Raw genomic sequence first — 24,411 nt, 5'->3', positions numbered from 1 at the left:
GCCTAGCGAAGGAAGAATTGCAGCCCCAGCGGGTCAGTTGCCTGCGGGACAGAAGCGGATGATGAGGTCTTGAGGGCAAGGCATACAGCCTCGTATGTGTAGGATATCTCCGGGAGAGGGAAGTACTTCGGACCGCTGCGCTGCGGCCACGTTTGCGAAAGTCGTTCGTGTAATATAATTGTGGGGACGTCGGGACTAGGACAGTAAGATGGAAGGGAGGAGGAACGAGCCAAGCCCCAAGAAAAATGAAAGAGAGTCGGTCTGCTGTAAGGGAGGGAGGGAGAAGAGAAAGAAGAAAGAAAAAGACGAAATATGGAAGGCTTGAAGGGTACCAGGATGTCAAGATGGCTGTAAGTCCGGAGTATGTGGTTACTGGTAGGGAGAGTCGAGTCCATGCGCAGTTGCATTGCATCCGTTAAGGTAGTTGGCCTATTCCCTTTCGAGTCAGGGACCACCGCCCCCCTCAAAAAAACCCCCTCACCGCCTCACTCAACAACGAGTCAGATCAGCGGCGGTGCAGCGCTAACTCGGTTCCGGCTAGTCACGTGTGGGGAACTCGGAGCGAGTCTCCAGCTTTGGAGGGCTTCCCCGCCAAGTCGCCGGATGAGGTCTTTGTCTTAGACAGGTCAATTACAGAGTACAGCCTGGAGTGCATACACTGTACAAAGTGAACTTGGAATTTCTGATTGAGCAGAGTTGTTATTACGACACCCTGATGCCTCCTCCGTCCCAGCCCGGCAAAGTGAGAAAGAGATCTTGGACTGCTGCTAATTATCGCTTGTCTAATCTTGTCATCATAGCGTTCAAATGTCGAAGGTGTTCCTCCACCACATATCAATGCGCAAACCGGAAATCCATGCGTTTGTTTCCATCATCCTTGGTCGTCGCGACATAGTCAATCTTTTGTTCCTCGGTCATCAAGTTCCAACGTCGGTCTCGCTCATGATTTCGCAGCATGTAGTAAGCTTTAGTAGCAATGTAGAGTATTATGTTGACGCCCACAAGTATTAGAAGCACTCGATTCCCGGCGATGTAACGCGGTGCATCCCCTACGCAACAACGGACGCATCCAAAGTCAGTCAAGAATACTTCCCCGATGCGTCACAGATGATCAACACTCACCGTCTGTGTATATGTTCGAGGAGATGATGGCAGACAACTGAACAGACATATTGTATATCGCAGCTGCGATGGCTCGAGTCCTGACGCTATTCGAATTGCGGGAAATCCACCCCGCTTGGAGTGCATGAGCTGCATATATGATTGATCAGTAACTATAGTGATTTCCGGAGCTGAAACAGCAGAAGCAGCCTCCAACGGACAGGCACTCACCACTCGGAAGGCTGAGAAACAGGGTGAGGACAGTCCACACCACCCACTTGTTCGTTTGACTGAGGTCCACCGCATTCATATAAATCAACATTGGCAAACTCCAGACCTGGGCGATGAGTCCCATCCATGACAGAGACTCGAAGTACTCGCCCGCGTACGTAAGGATGATTCGGGTGATGATCATGAAGACCTATCGTTAGCAGATTAGCATCTCACTACTGGTACTCAACAAACAATCAACCATCTGGTCCCGCACGCACACTGTATGGCATAGACAAAAGAATGGAGTTGAAGGTATCAAATCCGAAGTCTTTCAGTTGCAGAGTGAAGTACTGCGAGACCGTTGCTGCTCACGTTTTGTCAGCTTGGACTTTTCTGACAGGCAGAGTATGGATCAAAGTAGGTCCACTCACTCCAAGGGGTCAAGAACATGATCCCGACAATGTACAGCGGCCACAGGTCGAAATCGCTGAAGCTAAGCCACACCAGCTTCGCTGTCAAAGGCTGTCTGTTGTGCATTGAGCCCTTACTAGGATCCTCGCGCAATATGCGATTGACCATGATAACTTCCTCTCTATAGAGTAGTTAAAATCAGTGCTCAGAGATCGCACAGGCTCGACTAAAGAACCCCATACCGATCTGTAAACCAACCATTTTTACCTCGTGCCCAGTTCGCAGTCTGAGTTGGTCCGGGGGGCAAGAAGACGAAGGACAAGAGCCCCAAAACCAGAGTGAAAAGACCCTATATCCTATGAGTAACAGTCTTCTGAGGCTTGGGAGAATGTAACTGACATCAATCAGGAAAAGCCAGCGCCAGCCAGCTTGACCACCACGGCCTCCCAGATGCAAGATGCCGTATGCCAGAAGGGCCGCCAGTATGTCGGCCAACGAAGAAGCTGAGTACCAGAAGCCAAGACGTATGGACAACTCGTGGTGCTTATAGAAGTACGACAGGTAAAGTAACATCTAGAATCGGTCAGAACAGCTTCCTAGAACCTAGCCATCATTCGAACTCACTTACCGTGGGTGTGAATCCCCCCGACAAGATACCAATCAGAGCCCTGGTTACTAGGAAAGACGTCCTGCCAGACAGCCAGAACTGACAAGAAGCGACGATAGACCACGATATCATCTGGATCGGAATCCAGCGGTCCGCGCCGATCTTCTTGCCGATAATTTGTGCCGGTATCTCACTTAATAGATAGCACAACCTATACACCGTATTTCCCAGGTTGTAATCTACCTCGGGCAGAGCAGTCAGTACAGCGACGTGGTGTGATAGGTGCTCACTGACCATCGCGGCTAAGATTCAGGTCGGTCAGAAAGTTATCTGCGTTGGCTTGCTCTAGTACAATCAGAAACCAGTCGACAGACCGTGTCGAAGCTTATCAGGGGCGGCGGTACATACGGATATTGGATCTGTCAAGTTCCAGCGCCGTTATCATCACACAGGCCCATAGAATTATGCGGATATCGAGCTTCTTGACCACGCTCTGCAGCAGAGTTAGCTTTCAACACCATCCATGCTTTTGACTTCCTAGGGTGGAGGTACATCTTCTTCGCCTCTGGTCCATCGTGCTGTTGGGTCGAACCGATGTATATTCTCCCAGTCCGGTCGTGGCTTGTACTCCTCCGCTAAATCTGGGTCGTCGAAGACCGACGGTTGCGTCGCGATAGCATCTGGATTGTAGGTCTTGGAGCGTTGAAACCAGAAGCGATGAGACTCGACCGCATCATCACCAAGTTGCCCATCGCCAATAGATGCTGAAGGCTTCTCCGTCACACTGACCGTGGCCTTTTTCTCGACGTCCGATGTAAGCGTTGTGGAAGAGAGCACTGTTAAGCTCTGCTTGCGTGCAGCGGAGCGAGCAATGACAAGCGACATGATTTTTCCGGGGTGCCTGGATAGGCTCAATTGCGACTTGGATCAAACCTCGGAGTAAATCTTCGACCGCCACACCAGGTCAATCACCAATTTAAGTAGTTTTCTAGTCCTTCATTGCAACTCTCAACAGCCAAGCGGCAGGTAAGGGGACTATCGTCAAGCCACCCTCATGGTTTTTCTCCTCACCCATGTCCCGGTAGCAGATATCAGTGTGACCTCGGGATCTAGATCCCAGCATAGATGCGGCTCTTCAAGCGCTTGAGGTGTTTTCGACTGAAACCCATGGGCTGAGAGAGCTGCGGGCCCCCTTGATGCAGTCTTCCTTGGGCTGTCGAGACTCGTTTGCGTTCGGCGCTTGCCCGTAGTTCGCGCTGCATAGTAGCAAGGTATCACTGCAGCACGAGCGCCAGGACCTATTCGCGCAAGCGATGGAAACAGCCTTGTCAGGAGAGAGAGAAACCAGCTTTGCCTTCCTCGAATTCCTCTGAGTCTGGCTCCATTTGAGGATTAGAGTTTTGTGACGAAATCCCATAGCCCTGTGCTGCTGGCAAGCCGGATAGGAAGTATGTACAGTATCTTCATGGAATGATCACGCAAGGAAGTGATAAGCGCATTGTCAAGGAGTTATTTGCGACAGGCCTGATACTAGGGATTTTTGGGGCCGTGAGTGAGAAATGTGGCAGAGGTGCTGTCAGACGCCTTCCCCAGATTAGTCTTGGGACATGGGCCTAGATTCATGTAAGGGGACTGGCCTTGAGGCTACAACAGATTCGGACTATGTAGTATGCGAGGATCGACTCCTGATAGCTCAAAATAGGAGTCTCGTTGCGTACGATGAACAAAAGAGTTCACCCAGCTATAGCGAATTGGAGGGGAATCTTGTCCCGGTCGAGAACGGAGATAACCGTGATGCTGCACGTACCGGTAGTCGCTCTTGTTAGACATGACGTAGAGAAAGCCTTGTATAGAGATCACAGAGCTAAATGCTTCGCAGTCAAAATATTCGGCGGCGTCTGTTTCCGAATATGCTCCTCAGCCTGTCGGCAATATGCGACACCGACCAAGCTGCAGCATGGGTGGTGGGTGGAATGCCATCGATGCTCTAGACTCTCCAAGGGTTGCTGTTCATGTGATCTTCCATCTATCTACTCCGTACTCCGTAACTTGGAACAACAATCGCATCCCGTCTCTTGATGCTCGATCGACTCGTGATGGTTTACTTTGCCGGCTTACAATAATTCATTCCGATTTGACTGCGTGCTGCATGCCTTCCGCCACTTTTACTGCCAGCCAACTACCATACCATGGTATCGCTGCCAATTTGGCCACCCCCCTTTTCCCTTTCCTGACCTCTTGTGAGGTTGCGCGTTTTCTTGTTACGTCCGTATCACATGTGAGTTGTAAATCGAGCCACGTAGCTTGGCAATTTCGGTCCCTTATCAAAGGTTTCCGTGCAATTTCTGTTTTGTTTCACATATGTAGGAAAGTGTGCGACAACTAGCTTGCGCTTGGATGGAGTGATTACATATATCGAGACTCAGTGATTTCATATATGTCTTGTTCCGTCAACTTACTGTCACTCACACCACACTTAGGCGTTTGCCTTCGGCTTGAACAATGCCTCCTTCGTATCATATGTGTACTTCAGGTCGAGGTGCCAATAATCCGGCGCCGTGGGCTTCGCAATCAGCCATGCCTTGTCCAGGGCTTCCAACACTTCTTCGGGCAATGGGCCCTTCTGGATGTCTCTGAGATTGCTCTCTAGCTGTGCGATGCTGCTCACACCCACGATAATGCCGTCTCGGCCACCCTCCTTGATGTTTAGAAGAGAGTGATGACGGATCCAGCGGAACGCAATTTCCGGCAATGCCAGACCGTGCTTCTCTGCGACAGGCTCGATAACCCGCAGGGCATCAAAGGTCGCGTCCTTGAAGTAGCGTTTGCGATACAACGTGCCAGTGGAAGACTTATCGCTGTATCTGCCGTCTTCGGGAATATCCTGGGTCTTATACTTTCCAGACAGGATTCCACCAGCAAGCGGGTTGTACACCACAATGTCGATGCCATACCGCTTGCAAGCATGGACCAATTCGGTTTCAATGGACCGAGCTGGGGCAAGGCTGGTTAGTACTATCATGGGACATCATGATCTCCGGAAACCCGAGCAAGCGACTCACTAATAGCATTGTACATGGCCTGGTAGATGGTCGGGCGTACCCAGCCTCTCTCGTTGCAGACTGTGACGATCTCCGCTACCTCGAAGGCAGTGAAGTTACTCAGACCGAGCTCGACGAACTTTCCCTCCTTGTGTAATTGATTGACAGCCTCCAGGGTTTCCGTGAAGGGGACCGAGCGGTCGGCAGCATGAAGGTAGAAGATGTCAACACAGTCTGCACCCAGGTTCTGCAGTGAGAGCTCGAGTTTCTCACGAATGACGTGTGGCTTGTGGTAGCCCGGCTGCCCGGGGTACCACTTGGTGGCCAAGGTCAACCCACGCTCCTTCCACTTCGTCTGAGCAGTGAAAGCTTCCTGTTGTCCTCCGACATATGTGCGCGCAGTGTCAACCTCATTGAAGCCTTGCTGTTGGAAAAGGTCCAGGCACTTGTTGAACTCGTCGACTGAGGTGATCCGAGCCCCTGCAGACTCGTCCGGACCAAATGTCATTAACCCAAGGATGACCCTTGGTAGGGGGTTCTGTGCGACGAGAGGCATGGTGGGAATATAAGGTGAATGGCTCAGCGTTTGGACACCAGGGCGGGGTACAGTGGAGCTAAGAGGAAGTTAGCTTGTGCCGGGAATCGCAATTGGCTATATTGCTGAATGTGATGACTACCTGAAATGCAATGTATGGGAATTAGGAGATTTATCAGAGAATGATATAGAGACTGGTCCTCGTCGAGAAAGGATGGTTTATGAAGGAAATACAATGAAAGCAGGTGTCAGGGAGATAAGAGCTGTATTTGTCACCTTCCCCGCCATAGTTGACTGACTAGTTGAGTATGGCGCAACCCACACCCCGCCCGTCCGACGGCATCGCCGAGCAACTGTAGGTCTAATCTCTGCTTCGATCGGCAGCGGCTACCATAATTTCTGAGTCAGTATCGACATCTTGACTGACTTAAGCATCATTGCATAATTCTGTTCATAGTATGTGAAGCATAATTGATGATGGCTTGGTTCCCTTTCCTTGGGTAACCAGCTCTCACTGTTGGGCAACAATAACTAACAAATCCGCTATCGGCATCTGGTGAACTCTGATGAGCTTGACTCATCAACATACTTTGTCCATATCATCATTTGTACCTGCGCCCGACTTTTGATCTCATCCTTGCCACACTGCTTTCTACAAGATGAGCGCCCCAAGCAAGGACACATGCTCGATACTGGTCATCAACCCGAACACCTCGTCGCATATGACCAATGCGCTAATTCCACTATTGGATAACCTCGGCCACGGGGGTACTCAGTTCGACTATTTCACAGCCCCGGTGTCGGAAACCGTCACTCTTCCGGACGGCAGCACTGTGGAGGGGGTGCCCAGCATTGACTCAGGCGAAGACTCGGTGAAATCGGCTCTCTACTGCATGCCATTTCTTGAGCGCATCATTTCCGAATATGACGGCTTTATCGTATGTTGCTTCTCAGCTCACCCTCTAGTGGGGATGTTGAAGGAGAAGGTGCGCAAGATCGAGGAATCAAACACCACCATCGTGCCATCAGAGCAGAAAGTGAAGCGAAAGTACGTCACGGGTATCTTCGAAGCTGGAGTGCTAGCTTCGCTGGGCGTGGTCAGCTCGTTTCAGTACGCATCGGGGCAGGGCTTCCACAAGGCCCAGTCGCCGGAAACTTTCGGCATCATCTCCACCGGCAAAATCTGGGAGACGGAGCTCAGCAGTGCCGTTGCTGACATGCTCGGTCGTTCAAGCGACGGTAGCATTAGTCATTTTGCTGGGGTTGAGACTACAGGGCTGACCGCCGTTGAGCTGCACACCACTCCTCCCCAAGAAGTGAGACGACGGCTTGTCGAAGCAACTGAGCGACTCCTCAAAGGCTCGCAACGTTCCGTGGGCGCGATCTGCATGGGTTGCGCCGGTATGGTAGGCATGGAAGAAGCAGTCCGAGAAGGGTGTGTGAAAGCATATGGTCGGCAGAAGGGCTGTCAAGTGAGAATCATTGATGGGGTTGCTGCCGGGGCGGGGATGCTTGTGACAGCATGCAAAGTCGGTTACTGAACGAAGCCCGCATTTGACCTCCTTTGTACATACAGAAATTTTATCGCCCTGGGTAGGTCAGGGTGGTATCGAGGCTCTCAGTAGGCCTGCTGCTGAATTAGAACAGCAGCGGTCTGGCCATTCGTCAAACAGTACGGCAATTCTGCGCCAAGTCTAAGCTTCGATGAGAGCGCAAATCAGTCGGTAGTGCAGACCAATGCATGCAAATCTCGCTCGCTCGTGAAGATTGTGTAAGTGAAGCAAAGAGATCCATGTTCTTATGAGTAGTATATTTCAAACGAGATGTGTCGGGCAAGAACATAATGCGCTTGAGTCCGGGCAAGTTCATTGTCGTAGAAGCTGCCGACTGATAGCAGTTTCGGCCTGAGGCCGCCACACCTAACCTAGATTGAAAGCTGGAAGTTTCCCCGCGGAACGCGCTACGCGTGGGCCAAAAACCACGACTACTGACGGTGGTGAAGCAGAAAGATGCCCAGGTATGTGCCACAATCTCGCTTCTCTTGTAATCAGTCTCAGGTTCTCTATCTGATCATTCACATTACTAATTCCGGAATCAGAGAAATAATCACAATCCAAGCCGGCCAGTGCGGCAACAATGGTACCTAGCCCTGCTCCCAACACTATTTCTTATCGCAACAACAATAGCTTCCAAGATTGTGCTTCTTTGCTCGAGTGCTGCTACTAACTGACATGTCACTCAGTCGGCTCGCAATTCTGGCAGCAGCTTTGTCTCGAACACGGAATAAGTCAGGATGGCAATTTAGAAGATTTCGCAACTGAAGGCGGCGACCGTAAGGATGTCTTCTTCTACCAGGTACGCCCGCGAATTCCAGAGCTTGGGTGCCTGGACAAACAAGTCTAACAACTTTTTCTCTTCTTAGAGTGACGATACTCGCTATATCCCCCGAGCGATCCTCCTGGATCTTGAGCCCAGAGTACGAACCCTCCCTCGGCAGCAATCAATCGACACGTCTGTACTAGTGCACAGATCATGAGCTCATGCTTCTCAACCAGGTCCTCAATGCTATTCAAGCCGGTCCCTACCGAAACATCTACAACCCCGAGAACTTCTTCATTGGACAGCAGGGCATTGGCGCAGGAAACAACTGGGGCGCCGGTTACTCCGCGGGTGAAGTTGTGCAGGAGGAGATCTTCGACATGATCGATCGAGAAGCGGATGGGAGCGATTCACTTGAGGTATGATCCATGGTGCCTAAGGAGGAGACACATAAACACTGGCACTTGGATACGTCACTCGAATCATGGGACTGACATCGCACTATGTTAGGGATTCATGTTCTTGCATTCGATCGCAGGAGGCACAGGCTCTGGTCTGGGCAGCTTTATCCTTGAGCGGATGAACGACCGATTCCCCAAGAAATTAATGCAGACCTACTCTGTCTTTCCCGATACCCACTCTGTGGACGTGGTCGTCAACCCATACAACAGTCTGCTCACCATGCGACGGTTGACGCAAAATGCCGACTCTGTTGTAAGACCTCCTTGAATCCTACGTACCCTGCCGGGATGTTCTCGGTACAAGCTAAAATGATTGCCTCTCATATTTAGGTTGTGCTGGACAATGGCGCTCTCTCAAGAATCGTTGCCGACAGACTCCATGTGCAAGAACCATCATTTCAACAAACAAATCAGCTAGTATGATCCTCATGCGCAGACAACAGGAGCAAAGGAAACGGACGTGTCCCTAATACTGTCTTTCTAGGTGTCCACCGTCATGTCCGCCTCCACCACCACCCTCCGTTATCCCGGCTACATGCACAACGACCTGGTAGGAATCATCGCTTCCCTGATACCCACGCCGCGCAGCCACTTCCTCATCACCTCCTACACCCCCTTCACCGGCGACAACATCGAGCAGGCCAAAACCATCCGGAAGACGACCGTCCTGGACGTGATGCGCCGACTCCTGCAGCCCAAGAACCGAATGGTGTCGATCAACCCCAGCAAATCCAGCTGTTACATCAGCATTCTCAACATCATCCGGGGCGAAGCCGACCCCACCGACGTCCACAAGTCGCTGCTCCGCATCCGCGAGCGGCGCCTGGCGTCGTTCATTCCGTGGGGACCCGCCAGCATCCAGGTGGCCTTGACAAAGAAATCACCATACATCCAGGACACGCACCGCGTCAGCGGTCTGATGCTGGCCAACCACACCTCAGTCGCCACCTTGTTCAAGCGGATCGTTCAGCAGTACGACCGCCTGCGCAAGCGCAACGCCTTCTTAGAGCAATACAAGAAGCAGAGCCCCTTCTCGGATGGTCTAGGGGAGTTCGACGAGGCCCGAGCTGTGGTTATGGACCTGGTTGGGGAGTACGAGGCGGCCGAGGGTGAGGATTACCTGGATCCGGATGCTGGAAAGGATAAAGAGCTCGGGCTCTGATGTGTGAACGAACGAACGCCCCTTTGTCTATCTTTCTTTTCCCTCGTTTTCATGCTTAGTTTTTGTATGTGTGCGTCTGCGTTTGGACATTCCTGATGTGGTTCCTTTTGTTTAATGACTACCAAAGGGTTGACTGGTGTATATCAAGCGGCGAAGGCGTTTCTCAAATTGATCGTTGTTGTTTCTTCTTTCTGATAAAAAGGAAACCAACTTAAAATGCATACATACGGCCTTCCTGTCCTGTCCTGGCTACATGAGTTCGAGCTTCCCAACAGAAATGGGGCTGGTTGTTAGGCTTGAGTAGGACGGACACCTGGACAGCCAGTTGTCGGACGTCGGTAACAGTTACCCAACGGGTTTACCGGCCGTAGGGTGTGGCAACTGGGTAAGCGATCAGGCTAGGGGGCGGGGGGAAGATAGGAATCGATCGGTAAGTTGGGTTCAAGCCCACAAGCCCACAAGAAGCAACGCGCAGCCTGCACTTGCATCTGCCCCATGCAATGCACTTTAGTTTGTGCAAGCTGGGCGCTGGACCGGTAGGCCTTCCCCGCCCAATCTAACGGCGAGAGGGTCCGTCCACGCACTGGGAGGGGGGGGGGGGGCGCCCGCCCATCAGGCTACTTCTAGTACTGTACTCAGGGCTCCAGGCTGTAGATACAATCTCCTGGGTGTTGCAGGATGGCTGACTTCTTTGGTGAGAGGGTTTGGTTTTGCCTTGCCGGTCAACGGTACGTTAATGTCGCCTCTGATTCACAGCACGGATAACTAGACGACGGGGACCGGGACCGGGATCTAGTCCCAACTACCACTTCTTCATGTTGAGGGTAGTATGTTTGCTTGTTGATTTTGGGGGAATTTAATTCTACCTATAGCTTTGTGCATGTCACTGTCAATTTAGCCCGAGAGGGGGAAGGGGGCGATTTGCAAATTGTATGCCCAATTGTCGAGCAGAGTATAATCTTGGTCAAGGTGGTTCTGACAGACTGTGCATTGACGTGTATCCAAGGGAAGGGAACTTCGTGGATTCAACATCGCACGCACATTTGCTGTTGGCGGGAGAGTAAGTTGGTGGTCGTGCGGACGGAATGGTCTACCGTCTACTCCCGGCCATCAAGAGATGCAAAGCAGGCTTAAGAGGAGATTCCTGCCCAAGAGGTGCGGGTATGGGTGTGGGTGTGGGAGGGGAAAGCTAAGAGTTGGATGGTTGGGGAAGGAAAATATGGGGTAAAAGTGCAGTGCACTGCAGGCGGTCTTGATCGTCCCAACATAGCTTAATCATCCTTTCTCCGCCCTGGACAAAAAGTGAAGAGAAGAAACAGGGCAGGGGGGGGGGGGGGGGGGAAGGATATTGGGTACTCGCTATCATGCAAACGCCCCCTATAGGAAGACCATTGTCTGACAGTAAGCAATTAATGGTGGTGTGAATGATTCAATGCACCAGAGTCCTCAGGGTATCGGTTGGTCCAGGTCAGGCTCGCTATGGAAGCGTAGCACCTATTGAGAAGGGACAACAGAGGAGGAGGAGAGGAAAGGGTTGGTACATGTACTTCATCATTGCTGTGCACCCTTGACTTTGGGGTACATGGATCCAGTATGTCGCTGCATGGACGTTGTGTCTCATGGGTGCCAGGCAGCAAGTAAGGTAGCACTACCGGATGAGCTGCAACAGGAAGGGTGCATGCATGGGAGCAACACTGGCTTTGGCTTCGGCTTTGCCTTTGCCTTGCGCATTGCCCGCCAATCCCAGAAATTCAACAATATGTTGTTCCATTTTCTCTCGTCGTCAGAGCCAACATAAAGATCTTGATGTGGATTACCATTCACACATACCAGCACACTGCGGATGTGCCTGGTTCTGAAGTTATGAACCCAAGAATATCGAGCAGGTTGGCAGTCTGTACGGCAAGTCGTCTCTCTCACGTGACTGGGTTGGCTGATCGGCCACTGTACAAGTAACTAACCATAAGCGAGGTGTGTAGATCAGCGCAAGATTAAATGTTCAAGGGTTGGGAGTAGAAAAGGAGTTGTTGGCGCTGTGGTGCTACTTCGGAAGCAGCTACACCTCTGGCGTGCACAGACTTCGGCCACAAGCCCGGGGGAACAGCGGCCCCCTCTCCCTCGCCTCAGCCCCTGGTCATATTCATGGGCTCAGAACGAGTTGTGATGTGAAGGTACCTGGCTGTTGCGACCAGGGTTATATGCGGCTGTTGACCAGTTGCTTTCTCAATGGGGCCTATGTACTGTACTGTACGTACTTTAGATACCTAGGACTCGGCTGGAGCTACAGAGTAGGAGCTAGCCGATTCGATTGACTTACCATGAACTCGGCATACTAACTTTATCGTGACTATGTGCAGCCGATTGCGCCATGGATGGCGACATGATATATGCCATGCCATGCCATGCCATGCTATGCTTGAGAGCAAACTACATATAGTCCTCAGGATTGTGGTCGGCAAATTAAGGATCCTATGGATGGGCAGTAATTTAACTTGAGTGGTGGTGTGAGAAATTGGGGTACAAGTTATACTTCATACCTTGTCTACACCCTAGCGTGGACACGTATGAACGGATGAGGTGTAAAAAGGCATGCCCGCCCAGATGTCGTGTATGACACACATTTTTTGTCGTCTGTCGACCTTAAGTTAGACCTTTCTTTTCTCCATTCTTCGTCACTGTTTCGTTTGCCGCCCGGTCGGTCGGTCTGAAGAAAGAGAAATGTAAAATAAAACGAAATAAAACGAGATAAGGGGGAAAAAAAAGGTGAGTGAGAAAAACGGCACCAAAGAAAGCCTCGTGCGCATCCGGCAAAGGCAAGACGGTTGGGAACATTTGCCTCGCCCCGATGCAGTAGTAATCTGACATGGAGACGGGGAGACGGAGAGACGGAGAGAAAGAAAGAAGGGCAGAAGGCCCGGAATCCTAAAGAACCCAGAAGCTTCTGGCTCCACTTACCTGATTTGCCTCCACCCGGCCTCGTCGTCCCTTCCAGTCGGAGCCAGCCCTGACATGAAGGAGAAGACTCAAAGAGGAGAGAGTCTTGAATCTCAGTTTCAGTCTGTCTGTCTGGTCTGTCAAGAAGTCGGTCAGTTTAGTAGTGTATGAGTAGTCAAGTAATGTCAGTAGTCAGTAGTCAGTAGTCAGTATCTAGACTAATCGGATGCGCCTAAAATTAAGGAAAGGGCGACGAATCCCCGTCCCGATCGATACTTAGTGAAATCCTATTAACAACTAAAAGGGAAATAACATTGAATGCTTTAAGGTAAAGATAGTAAAGTCACTTAGTGGATGTCACGCCTATGCCTATGCCTATGCCTAACTACCCACGCCTACTCCTCATCTCTGCCTCCTCCTTCTCCTCCTTCTCCTCTTTCTCCCTCAGGCTGGATCAGCGCATTGCACCTCCATTATTGAGTTAATTCAGTTACTTAGTTGGTTAGTAGTTAACTAATAATATTGAGTGACTCAGCAGGTCATTCATACCTTCCGATTTAACATAACCCCCTCTGACCACTTCTCTCTCCCTCCCCAACCCCGATTTCGCAATCACACCCGTTCCCCTACCCGATTTATAAATTGACTTTGCGCTGCAGTTTCGCCGCTGCCACCTACTAATTCATTTATAAACCTCTTTCGCTGCCTCTTTGTCCTCTTCCTCTTTCTCACACCACTCAACCTGACTCTGCCTCACCTACCTCACCTGCCTCCCCTCCTTCCATCCTCTTCCTCCACCTACCCTTGCTGCTCCCGTCCCTACAACGGTCTTGCTTTCAGTCCAGCCACATCTGTCTGCTCCGGTGATCATATATAGACCGCCCTTCTTATCTACTACTCCTTATCTACCACGCCCCGGGACTCTCCTAACAGCTCTCTCCACCGACCAACCATCTCCACGTCACCCTCTCCTTCTTCTAAAGGAGGCAGTACTTCTCTTGATCTTGAGGCTTCAGCTTGCATCAGGGTTCCTTCGAACCACCGCATCACGCCCACGGTTGACACCCAGCGCTCCTTTCCCCACAACCAGCGCCAATTTGCACGCCGCATACGCAAGCGCTTATCGGCTGTTACTACTCCGGTGACTCCTCTTGACTCCGCCTCGTTCTCGCCACCCTTAATTTCATCATGGCGCCCCGCAAGCCTCGCTGCAACTTCAAGGAGTGCAAGGAAGCCGCTCAACGCATTGTCGGAGACTGCAGCTTCTGCAATGGCCACTACTGCTCCAAGCACCGCATGCTGGAAGCTCACTCCTGTACCGGCCTGGAGGACTGCAAGAAGGAGTCGCATGCCCGCAATGCCGATAAGCTGAACAGCGAGCGCACCCACGTCATCAAGGGCGTATGAGGTTACGCCCGGCACGCCCAATTACCTCATTTAATCAACATTCCTCTTCATTCCGCTGCATCGTCATATATCGATTAGCACGGTGTTCTTTCGTCTCTCTTCAGCCCATACTATTTCTTGCAAGGTGGAGTTTTTTTTTCTCTAATCATCACATTGGTTGGGGGGCCTCTCCGCAGTTACTGCATGGACAGTTTCGCACCCTGGCGGTTTATAAGCAAGGCTTTTGGGGGAGTTTTGTTCAAATTTTTGTCTTTTATCTGTGATATTGTACGCTTGGCGTTGAGACTACCTCTGGAGTTGTGAATGATTACTTTCTTTCTTTGAATCAATGCTCATCGCAGGATGTGGCAGCTGTGCCCGCCAATAGGCCTTCAGAGGGTGGTTGAATGCGTCGCTAGACAGCTTGATCTTTTTCTGTTTATCAGCTTGGATAGAATTGATATTTCCCAGCAAACGTGACTCTCTTCATTGCAGTGACAGACAGCGTCATCACATACCCCGTAGGCATTCTCTATATATCACCCATCAAGCAAGATTGAATGAGGTAGGCAAGTGATCGGCGTTGGAGCATGGACGTGGTAGTTTGGTCTTGTGCCAGCTCAGTACGGTAGCTCCGTCAGGTACCTACTACCTCGTCCGCTCCAGCCAGTGAGCGTGCACAACGTAGCACTCGTCATATGACAGCAACTTTGGTGCTTGGTGCTCTGTTCAAGCTTCGAACCCCCTCATTGGAGTTGAAAAGTTGCCTTGGTAGGTGAGGTGCCTTGGAAATCCAAATCCCAACCATCTAAAAGAGAGGCACAAAAAAAAACCACAAGAAAGTTTGTAAGTAGTACAGCCAGTGTTGCTGTTGTTAGACACAAACAAAAACATAAACAACATAATACATAACACCACCCAATCCCACCGATTTTGCAGCAGCCATTCAACCGGGTCCAATCTTGGGCCTGTATAGCGCAAAAGTCATAGTTAGTAGAGAGAGTAGAGCAAGGATTTGAAGGCGAAGAGGGCAGGGGGAGGGGGGAGGGAGAGCGATCACGTACATATCGTGGTGTTCACTCAATCGACTGAGGTATTTGTTGAGCTCCTCCACGCGCTCCTTGTGAGTTTTGACCCCTTCCCGTTTTAGGCGTTCTTGCAGCTGTGGGAGGTGGAGTTAGTTGTTTGTCCATGGGGTTTATTTAGTTGTTGTGGTTGCCCTGGCGTATGGGGATGGCTTGCGACTTGCGATTGCGATTTTGCGGGTTTATGGTTCGAGGCAGCTACAATTGGGATATAGGAGAATGGCGGCGGGGGGAGGGGGGTGAATCAAATGGGGTAAAGGTTGGTGAAATACAATAATGGCTGATCAATGGTATAATGAAAACTTACCCTCCTCTTCCTCATCTCCTCATGCCTTCTCTCCGCCTCGGTCTTGCCAGCCGAGCCAACGTCCGGTGATGATTCCTCGGGATGATCAGCCTCATCGGGGGCACGAGACGTATCTCTTGGGGTGGTGGTGGTGGTGGTTTCATTTTCGTCTGGATGCTGCTGCTGCTCTGCGTCCGCTTCGGGAGAAACCTTCTTGGTCTCGTTTTCCTTTTGCTTCTTCTTCTTTTTCTTCTTCTCTACTCGGCCATCGGCGATCTTGGAGCCCTTCAGCTTGAGCTTACCGCCTCCGCCGGGCGTCGAATACTCGTCGGCCGGCATGGGGCTTGTCTTGGACACAGGGGTGGTTGAGACTGTCTTTTTCCAGGGGGAAGTGTGTTTAACTTTGAAACATGATCCGGGTTGGGTTGTTTGAAAATTTTACCGATGATATGGTTGAGGTTGAACTTGGTAGATAATCAAGGTGATTAGCTGGGGTGGTTTTGCCTTGCCGCTTTAGAGTCAAGTCAGGTGATCATGCGCAAAGAAGTAATCCAGGAACTTGGTAATTGAGACTATGGCCTATGGTTCAATCTTACTAGCTATTCAGTGGGTATAGTGGCCTGGAGCTACTGATATATACAGTCTTATAACTCGAAAAGCGAGAGGGTTAAATGCCACCAGTGGCGCGATGTTCATTATTGGCAGACTATGTTCTATGCTTTTTGACGTTTCATGCTAATGATATCGTAATGTTATCTTCTAGTTGTCCCTCGAAGGCCATGGTTCGTGCTCTGTGGCATGAGACATGGATTTCAATCGAACGGAATCGGGCGTAGCCCTGATCCTCCCCCTCGTTTCCGCATCTCGGCTCCCGCAGCAACCGTGCTGGGGACCTTGATGCCACAGCAATCGCCGAACCAATCCAGGTGATTGGTGTGATCATGGCCAGGGCCGTGGTCGTGCTCGTGGTCGTGCTCCTCGCTCTCCATGTCATCGGTGACCTCCGTCATCCCAGGCGCGGCGGGCAGAAGGCTACCGAAAAGGAAGTGTTGCATGATGGGCAACTTGCCCAGAACTTCCTTGACAAACATCTTCTTCATGCCGCCTTCAATCTTGCTCCAGTTTTTGGCCCCCGAGATGTCATCCAGCATGGGGCTGTGCCAGCGCAGCCCTTTCACAGTCTTCACGCTGTCGACCCACCGCACCTGATCCAGGTAGATGAAATTGTCGCTTTCTTCCTCGAGCACCGCCATGTTGTGGATCGACAGCGGGGTGATGTAGGGATGGGCCACGAGCTGCGAGGCGCCGAACAGGAACGGCAGGAAGTGGTAGTCATCCAGACCCCAGACACCGTGGGACCCGGCGGGTTCGAGATAGTATGTGGTTTGAATGTCGCGCATCAACCGCATGTAACTCACGTACACGTGGAAGACGATCGCAGGGAAGTCGGATTTCGAAAACAGGTTCACCTGGCGGAGACATAGTAGCCACATCATGAAGTTCAGCTCATGACCTGAGCCGTAATCGAGTCGATCCCGCGACCCTAACGAGTTTATCAGGTAGGTAGATGCCTCTTCGAGAAGGGCCAGGTCCTCGAACCCGAATATGTCTCGATGCCATGCCTCGCTCTGTCTTGCGACATCGTCGAACAGATCGCGGAATGCTGGGTTACCAAAGCGCGAGCCGTTCTGGTCGAGGGAAGGGTGGCGTTCAAGAAGTGAGCGTATTTGCTCGACCACGGACTGTACTTTGGTGATGGTGGGAGAAGGCTTGCCAGCTTCGGTTGTCGCCCGTCCTCGTACGGAATCAGAGAGCCCAAAGATGAAGCCGAGAACCAGTTTGTATGTGGGGGAAGAGAGGAAGAGTTCGTGATCATTTCGTGATAGGATTCGACGGACCGGCCGGGTATATTGGTGGGAGGTGAGGTCGGGAGGGTTAGGTAGAGGCGGGGTGACTGGCGCGGGCTCTTTGGAGGGTGCTGTGCTCGACTTGCTCTTGCTCGCGCGAAGCTCTGAAAGCTTCTTGGATAAATCAATCTTGGGCTTAGGCGCCAGATTCGGCACGGAGACCTCTGAGGCCATAGTGAGATGGCAGGTAAAGAAAGGCCAAGAAGAACGACGATACTAATGAATGGTGCACTTTCGAAGGTGACGGTCATCTGCCACCGCCCGCCAACGATGGCTATGTGGATGAGTCCGGTCACGTGGCAGAATCATACCGCCTTTTCTGATCGTTTGACAGAGGCTGGGCCGATGACGCTATACCCAAAGGAAGATTAGTGCTTTCGGAGAGGATCACCATGTGATCGACAAAGGCCATTCGGTCCCTTGGAGGCAAGAGCCAGCTATTCCACTTCAGGCTTGGGGCGCGTGGTACGGTAGTCACTAGTAGCGCTGCTTAAGAGAGCGACAAAAGTTGTAACTTCACCAACAACGCGCGATGCTGGGTGAGGGGGTGAAGGAACGAGTTGTTTGAATCTTTAGCTAGAGATACTCAACTCAAGGACCGAATTTCTCGTGTCTACAACCTCATATACAGGTTCTTTAACCGCCATCACAGCCGTTGAGAACATTCAAAAGCTGGGGGACTTCTGACCCTACTACTTATCCACTCTTCCGCGTCTGCTTAATTACAGCTTGCCCTAGGCTATATGAACCCTGCGCCTCCGTGAGCACGCCATCATGGAATCCTCCGATTTGACCACACAAAGCACCCAAAAGCCTGGTGACTCTCCTCTCTCACACAGTCCTTCATCCCCTCGTTCGTCTCGAGGAGAGCCACACCGCATGTCTTCTCCGAGCGCAGAGCAAGGGCCGGCTGCGACACCTAGTCACGGCGGCCAATCCTACCCATTCAATGAATGCACGCCCATCGTGTCGAACAGCGATTCATCCCGGCGAAATTATCGATCCACGGATGGACTCAGGAACCGCGAAACGGGGTCCGTGAATAGCCATGCCGGGATCCAGGAACGGCGAGATGCAAGACCAACCGATCAACAGGCCCCCCAGTCAGATGCGGAGGAGCCGCACGCCTCCTGGTACCGGCGAGTGGCCGAGAAGTACGGCAGCTTAGAGCTAGAAAATAAGGGCAGTGTTGCCCGAGATCATCTTGCTTTGGGTGCGTTTGTGTCTAGTTCCCGTCTCGTTTCAGCTTCCAAAATTCGCGACATTAGCAGTCTGACATGGTTGTAGAGCGTACATTCCTTGCCTGGCTGAGAACTTCGCTGGCGTTTGCATCCATTGGAATAGCTGTAACCCAGCTGTTCCGTTTGAACAACACGGGGAACGTGACTGGGGTGGATCCGTCGTCCCAAAGTCTTAATATCGATCCCGCCAGTGTCGCTATATCATCCGCCGCTCAGCGGCTCCGCAGCATCGGGAAGCCGCTAGGAACCACATTTATCGGCGTTGCCATTCTCATCCTCCTGGTTGGCTTTCACCGCTATTTTGAGAGCCAGTACTGGATCATCCGGGGCAAGTTCCCCGCCAGTCGTGGCAGCGTTGGGCTGATCGCCATCGTCGCTGCTGCGTTAATAGTAGCTACTCTGGTAGTCATTCTTGCGATCTCTCCTGGCGCTGTCGAAGCATAGCAAGAGAACGAATTTTGATTTTGGCATTTGAGCGTTGAGCGTGTTTCTTCACGTATGTTTTTTTGTCATCTCATTAGTGAGTACAAAATTTCAAGTCATGTGGATGGCATGCTGGGCTGAGCTTGTTGTCTTTGTATAGGAGTTACCGCGGGACAATACCATGCCTTATTCAAAGGCTACTGGGAGAGTGGTTGGTCTAGTGAATGCTGCTTCACAGCTCTGGTTCTTCACTGCAATCTATCTTCAATGATGTATATGCGAGCAAGCCATTCATGATGTGCACATGATACAACTGAGATCTGAAACTGATCCGCCCCATCTGCCTGAGATCTAGCAGAAGCGAGTCAGTGAAGTCTCCATTGAACTTTAATGATTTTCATACGCCCTGCGCGGTTTGGAGTCTTCTGAAACTACCTTTAACCATCATATGTAACACCACTGTCGGCTGAAACCACAAAAGCCCAGTAACCCAAGGTCAGAAGGTAGTTTCACATGCGCAGCCGTCTGTCAATTGGTGTATCCCGGTAAGTGAAATGCCACGGAGGGCCATGCCTCAAATGGAGTAATGTTCGAATTGTTTGTCACCCCTGACCATTCCAGACAAGACCTTCTCTAACAGTATGAACCACCATCTCTATGTTTATGTCCAGAGCCACGTAAGGAAAGTTCATCCTAGGCCGTCAAGGCACATCATTCTACACAAATGGCAATTTGGGACTCTTTCCGGGCGTCTTTGAAATAAAGCAGAAGAAGCCCTTGTAACAGAACATCGTCGATGAGCGACGTTGGCACCAGGCATCCTGACACAGGGAGTCTCGCCTTACTCATTTACTATAGGCCCAACTTCGGTTCATTTGACAAGACCAGGCCCTTGGTAAAACGCCTCTGATGATCCTGACGTGACCTAGGAGAAAAAAAAAATCTCCGAGAACCATTTGTGTCGCAAATGACATGACCCATAGCTATGCTTTACAACACCTACCTCCCATTCGCATTTCCTAAATTCTTCAATCAATGTTCAGAGCACACTCCCACAGGAATACCTAAGTACGGCATAGTCCGTACAGTTTGAATAGGTTCTTCGCTGCTGCGGGTGATCCATGCGAAGAAAAAAAAGTGGACCGATCGGATTTCCAGTGTGGCTGAACCCATGGAATGGAAATGAACTTCTGGAAACAACCCCCAAGAAAGCACCAATGATTACGCCTCGAAACCATGGGATCGATCGGCGTCGATTTCCCCAAAGTCAAAGAGTCGAAAGAGAAGAAAACCCGGAGACCTCGGCACAAAGAACCTGAGAAAAGACAAAAACTTAACAAAAACTTATTCTAAGGTTTTTGCCCTCCGCATTCCGTTGTGGACCGTAATGTAGAGAGACAGGTGGAGTGGATGCAAGAGGTTGAGAGATGGATATTCTACGGAAGTTAGTGTTGACGAAACTTTTTTATTGCGAGACAATGGAAAGGAATTCCCTCTTTAGTGCCTTGCGTTCCAGCAGAGAGGCCTCTGAAGTTTGTGTTTATGATGATGGATGTCTTCCACCCCCTTCTTTGTGCCTGGCAGACACACACAGACATACAACCGGAACTGTCGGTAAGGCGCCTGGAGGAACCTGGCAAATGAGTTCTTGATCCCGATCGTAATGTCTCAGAATTCGGAATACGAGAGAAGACTTGAGTCGAAATCGTTTGTCTCGTGGCCATACCTGTATCTTACCATTTCGACCTCGTGACTTGGTATGGATAGGTCTGGGCCTCTGATTTTGCAGTATTGAATCTACTGTACTCCGTAGGTGGTCAATGTAGAGTGAACTGTCCCTTTTGCAAGGTGAATATTCCACTGATGGGTCATTCCGTGTCGATTCCATGGGACACGCGGGTCATCCTTTGCCCAGGGTCTTTGATCTTCCACTACAGAGTTAGGACGGAATACGGAGTACAAGCATCGGTCTGTCCGTGGGTTACGTTATGGCTCATTCACCACTATACACAGTATTTCTTACACTCAGACTAGTACGGAGTACGCTCCCTTGTCTTCCTACGGATAAGGCCGTCTGCAGAACGACGATTCGGGACTATCAGCGGTGTTTCTTGAACCAATGAATAGGCCAGGTCAGGCTCCTGCAGATCGTCGTAAGGTGCGATAAGAGAGGCAATTGCCTTGCCAACTGCCTGGCAGAAAGAGACCAGATTGAAGTCTTGATTACGATGTCCATAGTAGAACAACGGGAGTGATTCTCCATGATTCAGTTGCTGTTGTCCACAAGAATCATTGGTGATCTCTCTACGCCATGGGGAATACCCCGTCCACTTAAAAGAGAGAACCGCCCCCCGGTTCAAAAGACTATAACCTTCCTACAAAAGTCTATTGTGTCAGGCCGTAGCAATGGATCGCAATCGCTGAAGCAGAACTTCGATCGAGCTGAAAGACCATGATGCATAGCTGATGGTCTCTAATCCTTTTATCCTGTCTTGGTGTACTGAGTCTCTGTCGACTACAGTACACAGTATGCATCGAACCGCTTCTTAGATCTCAGGCGGTAGCCCCTCGACGCAAACTATGATCGGCCGAAATGGCTAAGAATAAGTGATAACCTTGAATGATATGTCTAGCATATAAGGCGCCAAAACATGACATTATGATTCCTGGGCCACATATTAACAGTTCAGAAACCTTGATAATCCGTGCCCAGTCCTGTAAGAGGAATAGCAAGCTCAGTAGCCAATAATAAGCATGACGTGTGCCTTACATCCCTGGCGAGACCTAGCGCGCAGTAGGTGATAACTGGGTAAGAGTACACGATAAGACCGCAGGGGTGGAGGAAGCTTATTGGCAGTGACCAGGGGTTCTGTTTCTCTTTAGTCCTGACTAGACTACTACCGTGCGGTGCTCAGGAACGATTGCGCAAGCCCAGTTTCGTCAGTAACAAGACAAGGGTAGGTTGGCGCCGTGAGAACCTGAAGCCCGCGGGCTGGCTCGGAAGACCTCACACAACATCAAAGCAGATCTCTCCCTCCTCCCCCCCTAAGAATGGAAGAACGACGGTGATAGCGCAGAAGAACTATTCTTGGATGTCTGTTGAGGAACTGTACGGATTCCGGGGATGTCCCGGATTTTTTGTCTCTTTTCCAGGTGAGATGTTTCATCCCTCCGGCCCCCTCTTCCCCTGGACGTGTCAACCTTTTGGCAAGGATCACCTGTTGGCAATAATAATCGGCGTTGCGGACAAGGACTCTCTCGCTCGCTCTTCTCATTCAAGGGGAGATCCAGAGCGCTAATTAAACTAACACCGGATTTAGTTAGCGGCAGGCGTCTAGTGGGTGGCGTTCGGCCTTCCTCCACCGAGACAAGCGAGATTTCATCCCCTGTCTACCGCTGCTGATTGGAGGTCCGGCTCAGGTACGGACGGGTTAGTGAATCCGTTGATGCCTGGAGGGGGGGGGTTTTCCAGTTCTTTTCGCCCGGTACTCCGTACAGTAGGGACATTATTATTAGGGATTGATCAACAACCACTATCAACAATAAAAAAAGTAATCAATTGCATTGAAACAATAGTCATACCCCAAGTACATGACTTCCGACCGGACCACCCATTCACTCCGCAGGAGGGTCGGATATCAACCGTTTCGCAATTATGAGCATAGTCTTCTCTGATTGACCACTGCTCCCAACTGTTCATACTATGTAATATGAGTACTTAGATTAATTATGCTCATGCCAGAACCCTGATTCTCAACCTGTCGGTTGTTGTGGGGACTTGTCTTGCCTCCTTCTTGGTGTTCGCCGGCTTACTGTACACATGGAGGGATCAGGCTTTTGTTTCAACCAAGGATTACGCATCGTACTCGGATTGCCGTCGATGGTCGTGACGTCGTTCATTTGGCCCGATACGGGTGATTTCCAGCGACTTATCGATCTAGGCTTGCTAGCAACGGTGCTGGAGTAAGAGTCCTTCCGGCCAGCTCCGTATTCGTAAGATCTAGAAGGGACCGATTGAGAGGGATACCGTGAGCATGCCCCAAGCAGAGAAGAGGAGAATAAGGGAGCCTGCAGGCTAGTACGTAGTGGTGGTGGTGGTGGTGGATCTTGGTAAATTCATCTACAAGCTAGATGGAGAACGCATCCATCCGCCAACTCCGCAGTGGGAGAGGCGTGCAATTTCCCCATATCATCGCTGGCTCGAATTGGTGAATTCTCGACAAGACATTGGTATTACTAGGCCATCAACTTAATTTAGCAGTACTCACTAGTAAGTTAGTAAGGTACAGTACAGGCACTGACCGGTGTCAGTCTTTGCTTTGAGGCTAGTTGAGGCTAGGTTACAATGAGTAAAGACCGATACCATTCAAGCATACGGGCTCCGTTCTTTACCGGGAGGTGCAGGTGGTTCGTTCGCCATCCCTCTATGCGCTAAGTTGCTGACTGGAGGGCGGGCGATCGGACGGCCCTGGTAAATACGATGTATCAGTTCGGTACTAGGTACGGGTGCGGCCCCTCCGGGTGACCAGCAGCCAATCAACCCCTGCCGCCCTCCTCCATACGTCGCCGTCTCCTCCTCTCTCTCCACCACCAAGCCTTTGGCTGCACTTCAGCCTTTCCTCTCCTTCCTTCGACTTCATTTTCCCTCTTTTCCTAGGTTGATCCTCCCTCTTTTCCTCGTCCTCCTCCCCCTCCCTCTCTCACTCTCTTTCCGACTTCCTCCTCTCTTCCCTCCTTCGCTTTCTTCACCCCCGTTGCGTTTCCGCTCCCCATCTATATTCACTATCTTCCTTCGTTTATCCCTCCCTCTCCGCCGAGTCTTCCCGCTCATCCTCCTCGTCCGTGGCCCGTTCCCGTGGCCGTCCGCTCCTTACGATAACAACAATTCCCTTCGTCGCCTGCACGCTTCTCCAACTCGAGCCAATTACGACTTTTTGCTGCGGATTTCTTCCTCACCAGAGTCTGCCAGATCTTGATTCAACTCGGATTAGTTGAGAAGGCTTCTGTCTAGCCGCCGTTCGGTTCATTTCGCTACCTTCAACCCTCGGCCTTCGACCGTTTCACCATTACGAGGTTCACTTACTACCACCTCATTTATTAATATCAAGTTTGTTGGATCTGTGGCTCACTGGGGTATTCGATGGTCTCGATGTGCAAATAAAGACCTCCAGCCAAAGTCAGGCTTTCCAAAGCGTACTAGGGAAGTCGCATCGGTCTGGAGGTCCCTGTGTGCTTGGGCTACATCAACTGTACTCATTTGCAAACCACGGGGCTGGTCGAATAATATCTGCAATATTTA

The 24,411-nt window shown here is 51.0% G+C and overlaps 8 protein-coding genes across 8 annotated transcripts; 4 read left to right on the top strand and 4 right to left on the bottom strand.

Moving 5' to 3' along the window:
- Positions 1–834: 834 nt before the first annotated feature.
- Positions 835–3,217, bottom strand: ASPACDRAFT_38314 (putative MFS transporter; the record flags this gene model as incomplete). Its single annotated transcript, XM_020200432.1, has 11 exons — positions 835–1,049; positions 1,123–1,251; positions 1,333–1,522; positions 1,593–1,678; positions 1,746–1,906; positions 1,968–2,074; positions 2,125–2,298; positions 2,354–2,571; positions 2,627–2,677; positions 2,741–2,825; positions 2,885–3,217. 11 exons carry the CDS (start codon positions 3,215–3,217, stop codon positions 835–837), a joined length of 1,749 nt encoding a protein of 582 aa, XP_020061093.1.
- Positions 3,218–4,808: 1,591 nt separating this feature from the next.
- ASPACDRAFT_21149 (aldo/keto reductase family protein) lies at positions 4,809–5,929 on the bottom strand (the record flags this gene model as incomplete). The annotated part of the gene is made up of 2 exons (XM_020199005.1): positions 4,809–5,326; positions 5,395–5,929. 2 exons carry the CDS (start codon positions 5,927–5,929, stop codon positions 4,809–4,811), a joined length of 1,053 nt encoding a protein of 350 aa, XP_020061092.1.
- A 385-nt stretch (positions 5,930–6,314) lies between these two features.
- On the top strand, positions 6,315–7,673 carry ASPACDRAFT_74322 (aspartate/glutamate racemase family protein). The gene has a single exon (XM_020204180.1). The coding sequence runs from the start codon at positions 6,568–6,570 to the stop codon at positions 7,447–7,449; it is 882 nt and encodes a 293-aa protein (XP_020061091.1). The 5' UTR covers positions 6,315–6,567; the 3' UTR covers positions 7,450–7,673.
- A 229-nt stretch (positions 7,674–7,902) lies between these two features.
- ASPACDRAFT_74321 (gamma-tubulin mipA) lies at positions 7,903–10,349 on the top strand. Its single transcript, XM_020204179.1, has 8 exons — positions 7,903–7,925; positions 8,007–8,047; positions 8,151–8,263; positions 8,331–8,384; positions 8,464–8,646; positions 8,738–8,941; positions 9,019–9,105; positions 9,173–10,349. Exons 1-8 carry the CDS (start codon positions 7,918–7,920, stop codon positions 9,848–9,850), a joined length of 1,368 nt encoding a protein of 455 aa, XP_020061090.1. The 5' UTR covers positions 7,903–7,917; the 3' UTR covers positions 9,851–10,349.
- Positions 10,350–13,972: 3,623 nt separating this feature from the next.
- Positions 13,973–14,577, top strand: ASPACDRAFT_38311 (AN1-type zinc finger protein; the record flags this gene model as incomplete). Its single annotated transcript, XM_020200431.1, has 2 exons — positions 13,973–14,185; positions 14,533–14,577. 2 exons carry the CDS (start codon positions 13,973–13,975, stop codon positions 14,575–14,577), a joined length of 258 nt encoding a protein of 85 aa, XP_020061089.1.
- Positions 14,578–15,116: 539 nt separating this feature from the next.
- On the bottom strand, positions 15,117–15,880 carry ASPACDRAFT_56193 (DUF1754 domain-containing protein; the record flags this gene model as incomplete). The annotated part of the gene is made up of 3 exons (XM_020203098.1): positions 15,117–15,138; positions 15,235–15,332; positions 15,563–15,880. The coding sequence occupies 3 exons, from the start codon at positions 15,878–15,880 to the stop codon at positions 15,117–15,119; spliced, it is 438 nt and encodes a 145-aa protein (XP_020061088.1).
- Positions 15,881–16,187: 307 nt separating this feature from the next.
- ASPACDRAFT_109575 (serine/threonine-protein phosphatase 2A activator) lies at positions 16,188–17,713 on the bottom strand. The gene has a single exon (XM_020195405.1). It carries the CDS (start codon positions 17,620–17,622, stop codon positions 16,354–16,356), a length of 1,269 nt encoding a protein of 422 aa, XP_020061087.1. The 5' UTR covers positions 17,623–17,713; the 3' UTR covers positions 16,188–16,353.
- A 509-nt stretch (positions 17,714–18,222) lies between these two features.
- On the top strand, positions 18,223–19,133 carry ASPACDRAFT_38308 (uncharacterized protein; the record flags this gene model as incomplete). The annotated part of the gene is made up of 2 exons (XM_020200430.1): positions 18,223–18,661; positions 18,736–19,133. 2 exons carry the CDS (start codon positions 18,223–18,225, stop codon positions 19,131–19,133), a joined length of 837 nt encoding a protein of 278 aa, XP_020061086.1.
- Between the last annotated feature and the right edge of the window lie 5,278 nt (positions 19,134–24,411).

The sequence above is a fragment of the Aspergillus aculeatus genome (assembly GCF_001890905.1).
Source record: "Aspergillus aculeatus ATCC 16872 unplaced genomic scaffold ASPACscaffold_1, whole genome shotgun sequence".
Lineage (NCBI taxonomy): Eukaryota > Fungi > Ascomycota > Eurotiomycetes > Eurotiales > Aspergillaceae > Aspergillus > Aspergillus aculeatus.
This window is presented reverse-complemented; position numbering and strand designations above follow the sequence as displayed.

What these genes read in the sequence shown, in the direction of transcription:
- ASPACDRAFT_74322 (XM_020204180.1), top strand. Translation starts at nt 6,568, where the DNA reads ATGAGCGCCCCAAGCAAGGACACATGCTCGATACTGGTCATCAACCCG.
- ASPACDRAFT_74321 (XM_020204179.1), top strand. An exon ending in TCCTGGATCTTGAGCCCAGA is followed by an intron (nt 8,385 to 8,463) that starts GTACGAACCCTC and finishes CTTCTCAACCAG; the next exon opens with GTCCTCAATGCTATTCAAGC. An exon ending in CGCAAAATGCCGACTCTGTT is followed by an intron (nt 8,942 to 9,018) that starts GTAAGACCTCCT and finishes TCTCATATTTAG; the next exon opens with GTTGTGCTGGACAATGGCGC.
- ASPACDRAFT_109575 (XM_020195405.1), bottom strand. Translation starts at nt 17,622, where the DNA reads ATGGCCTCAGAGGTCTCCGTGCCGAATCTGGCGCCTAAGCCCAAGATT.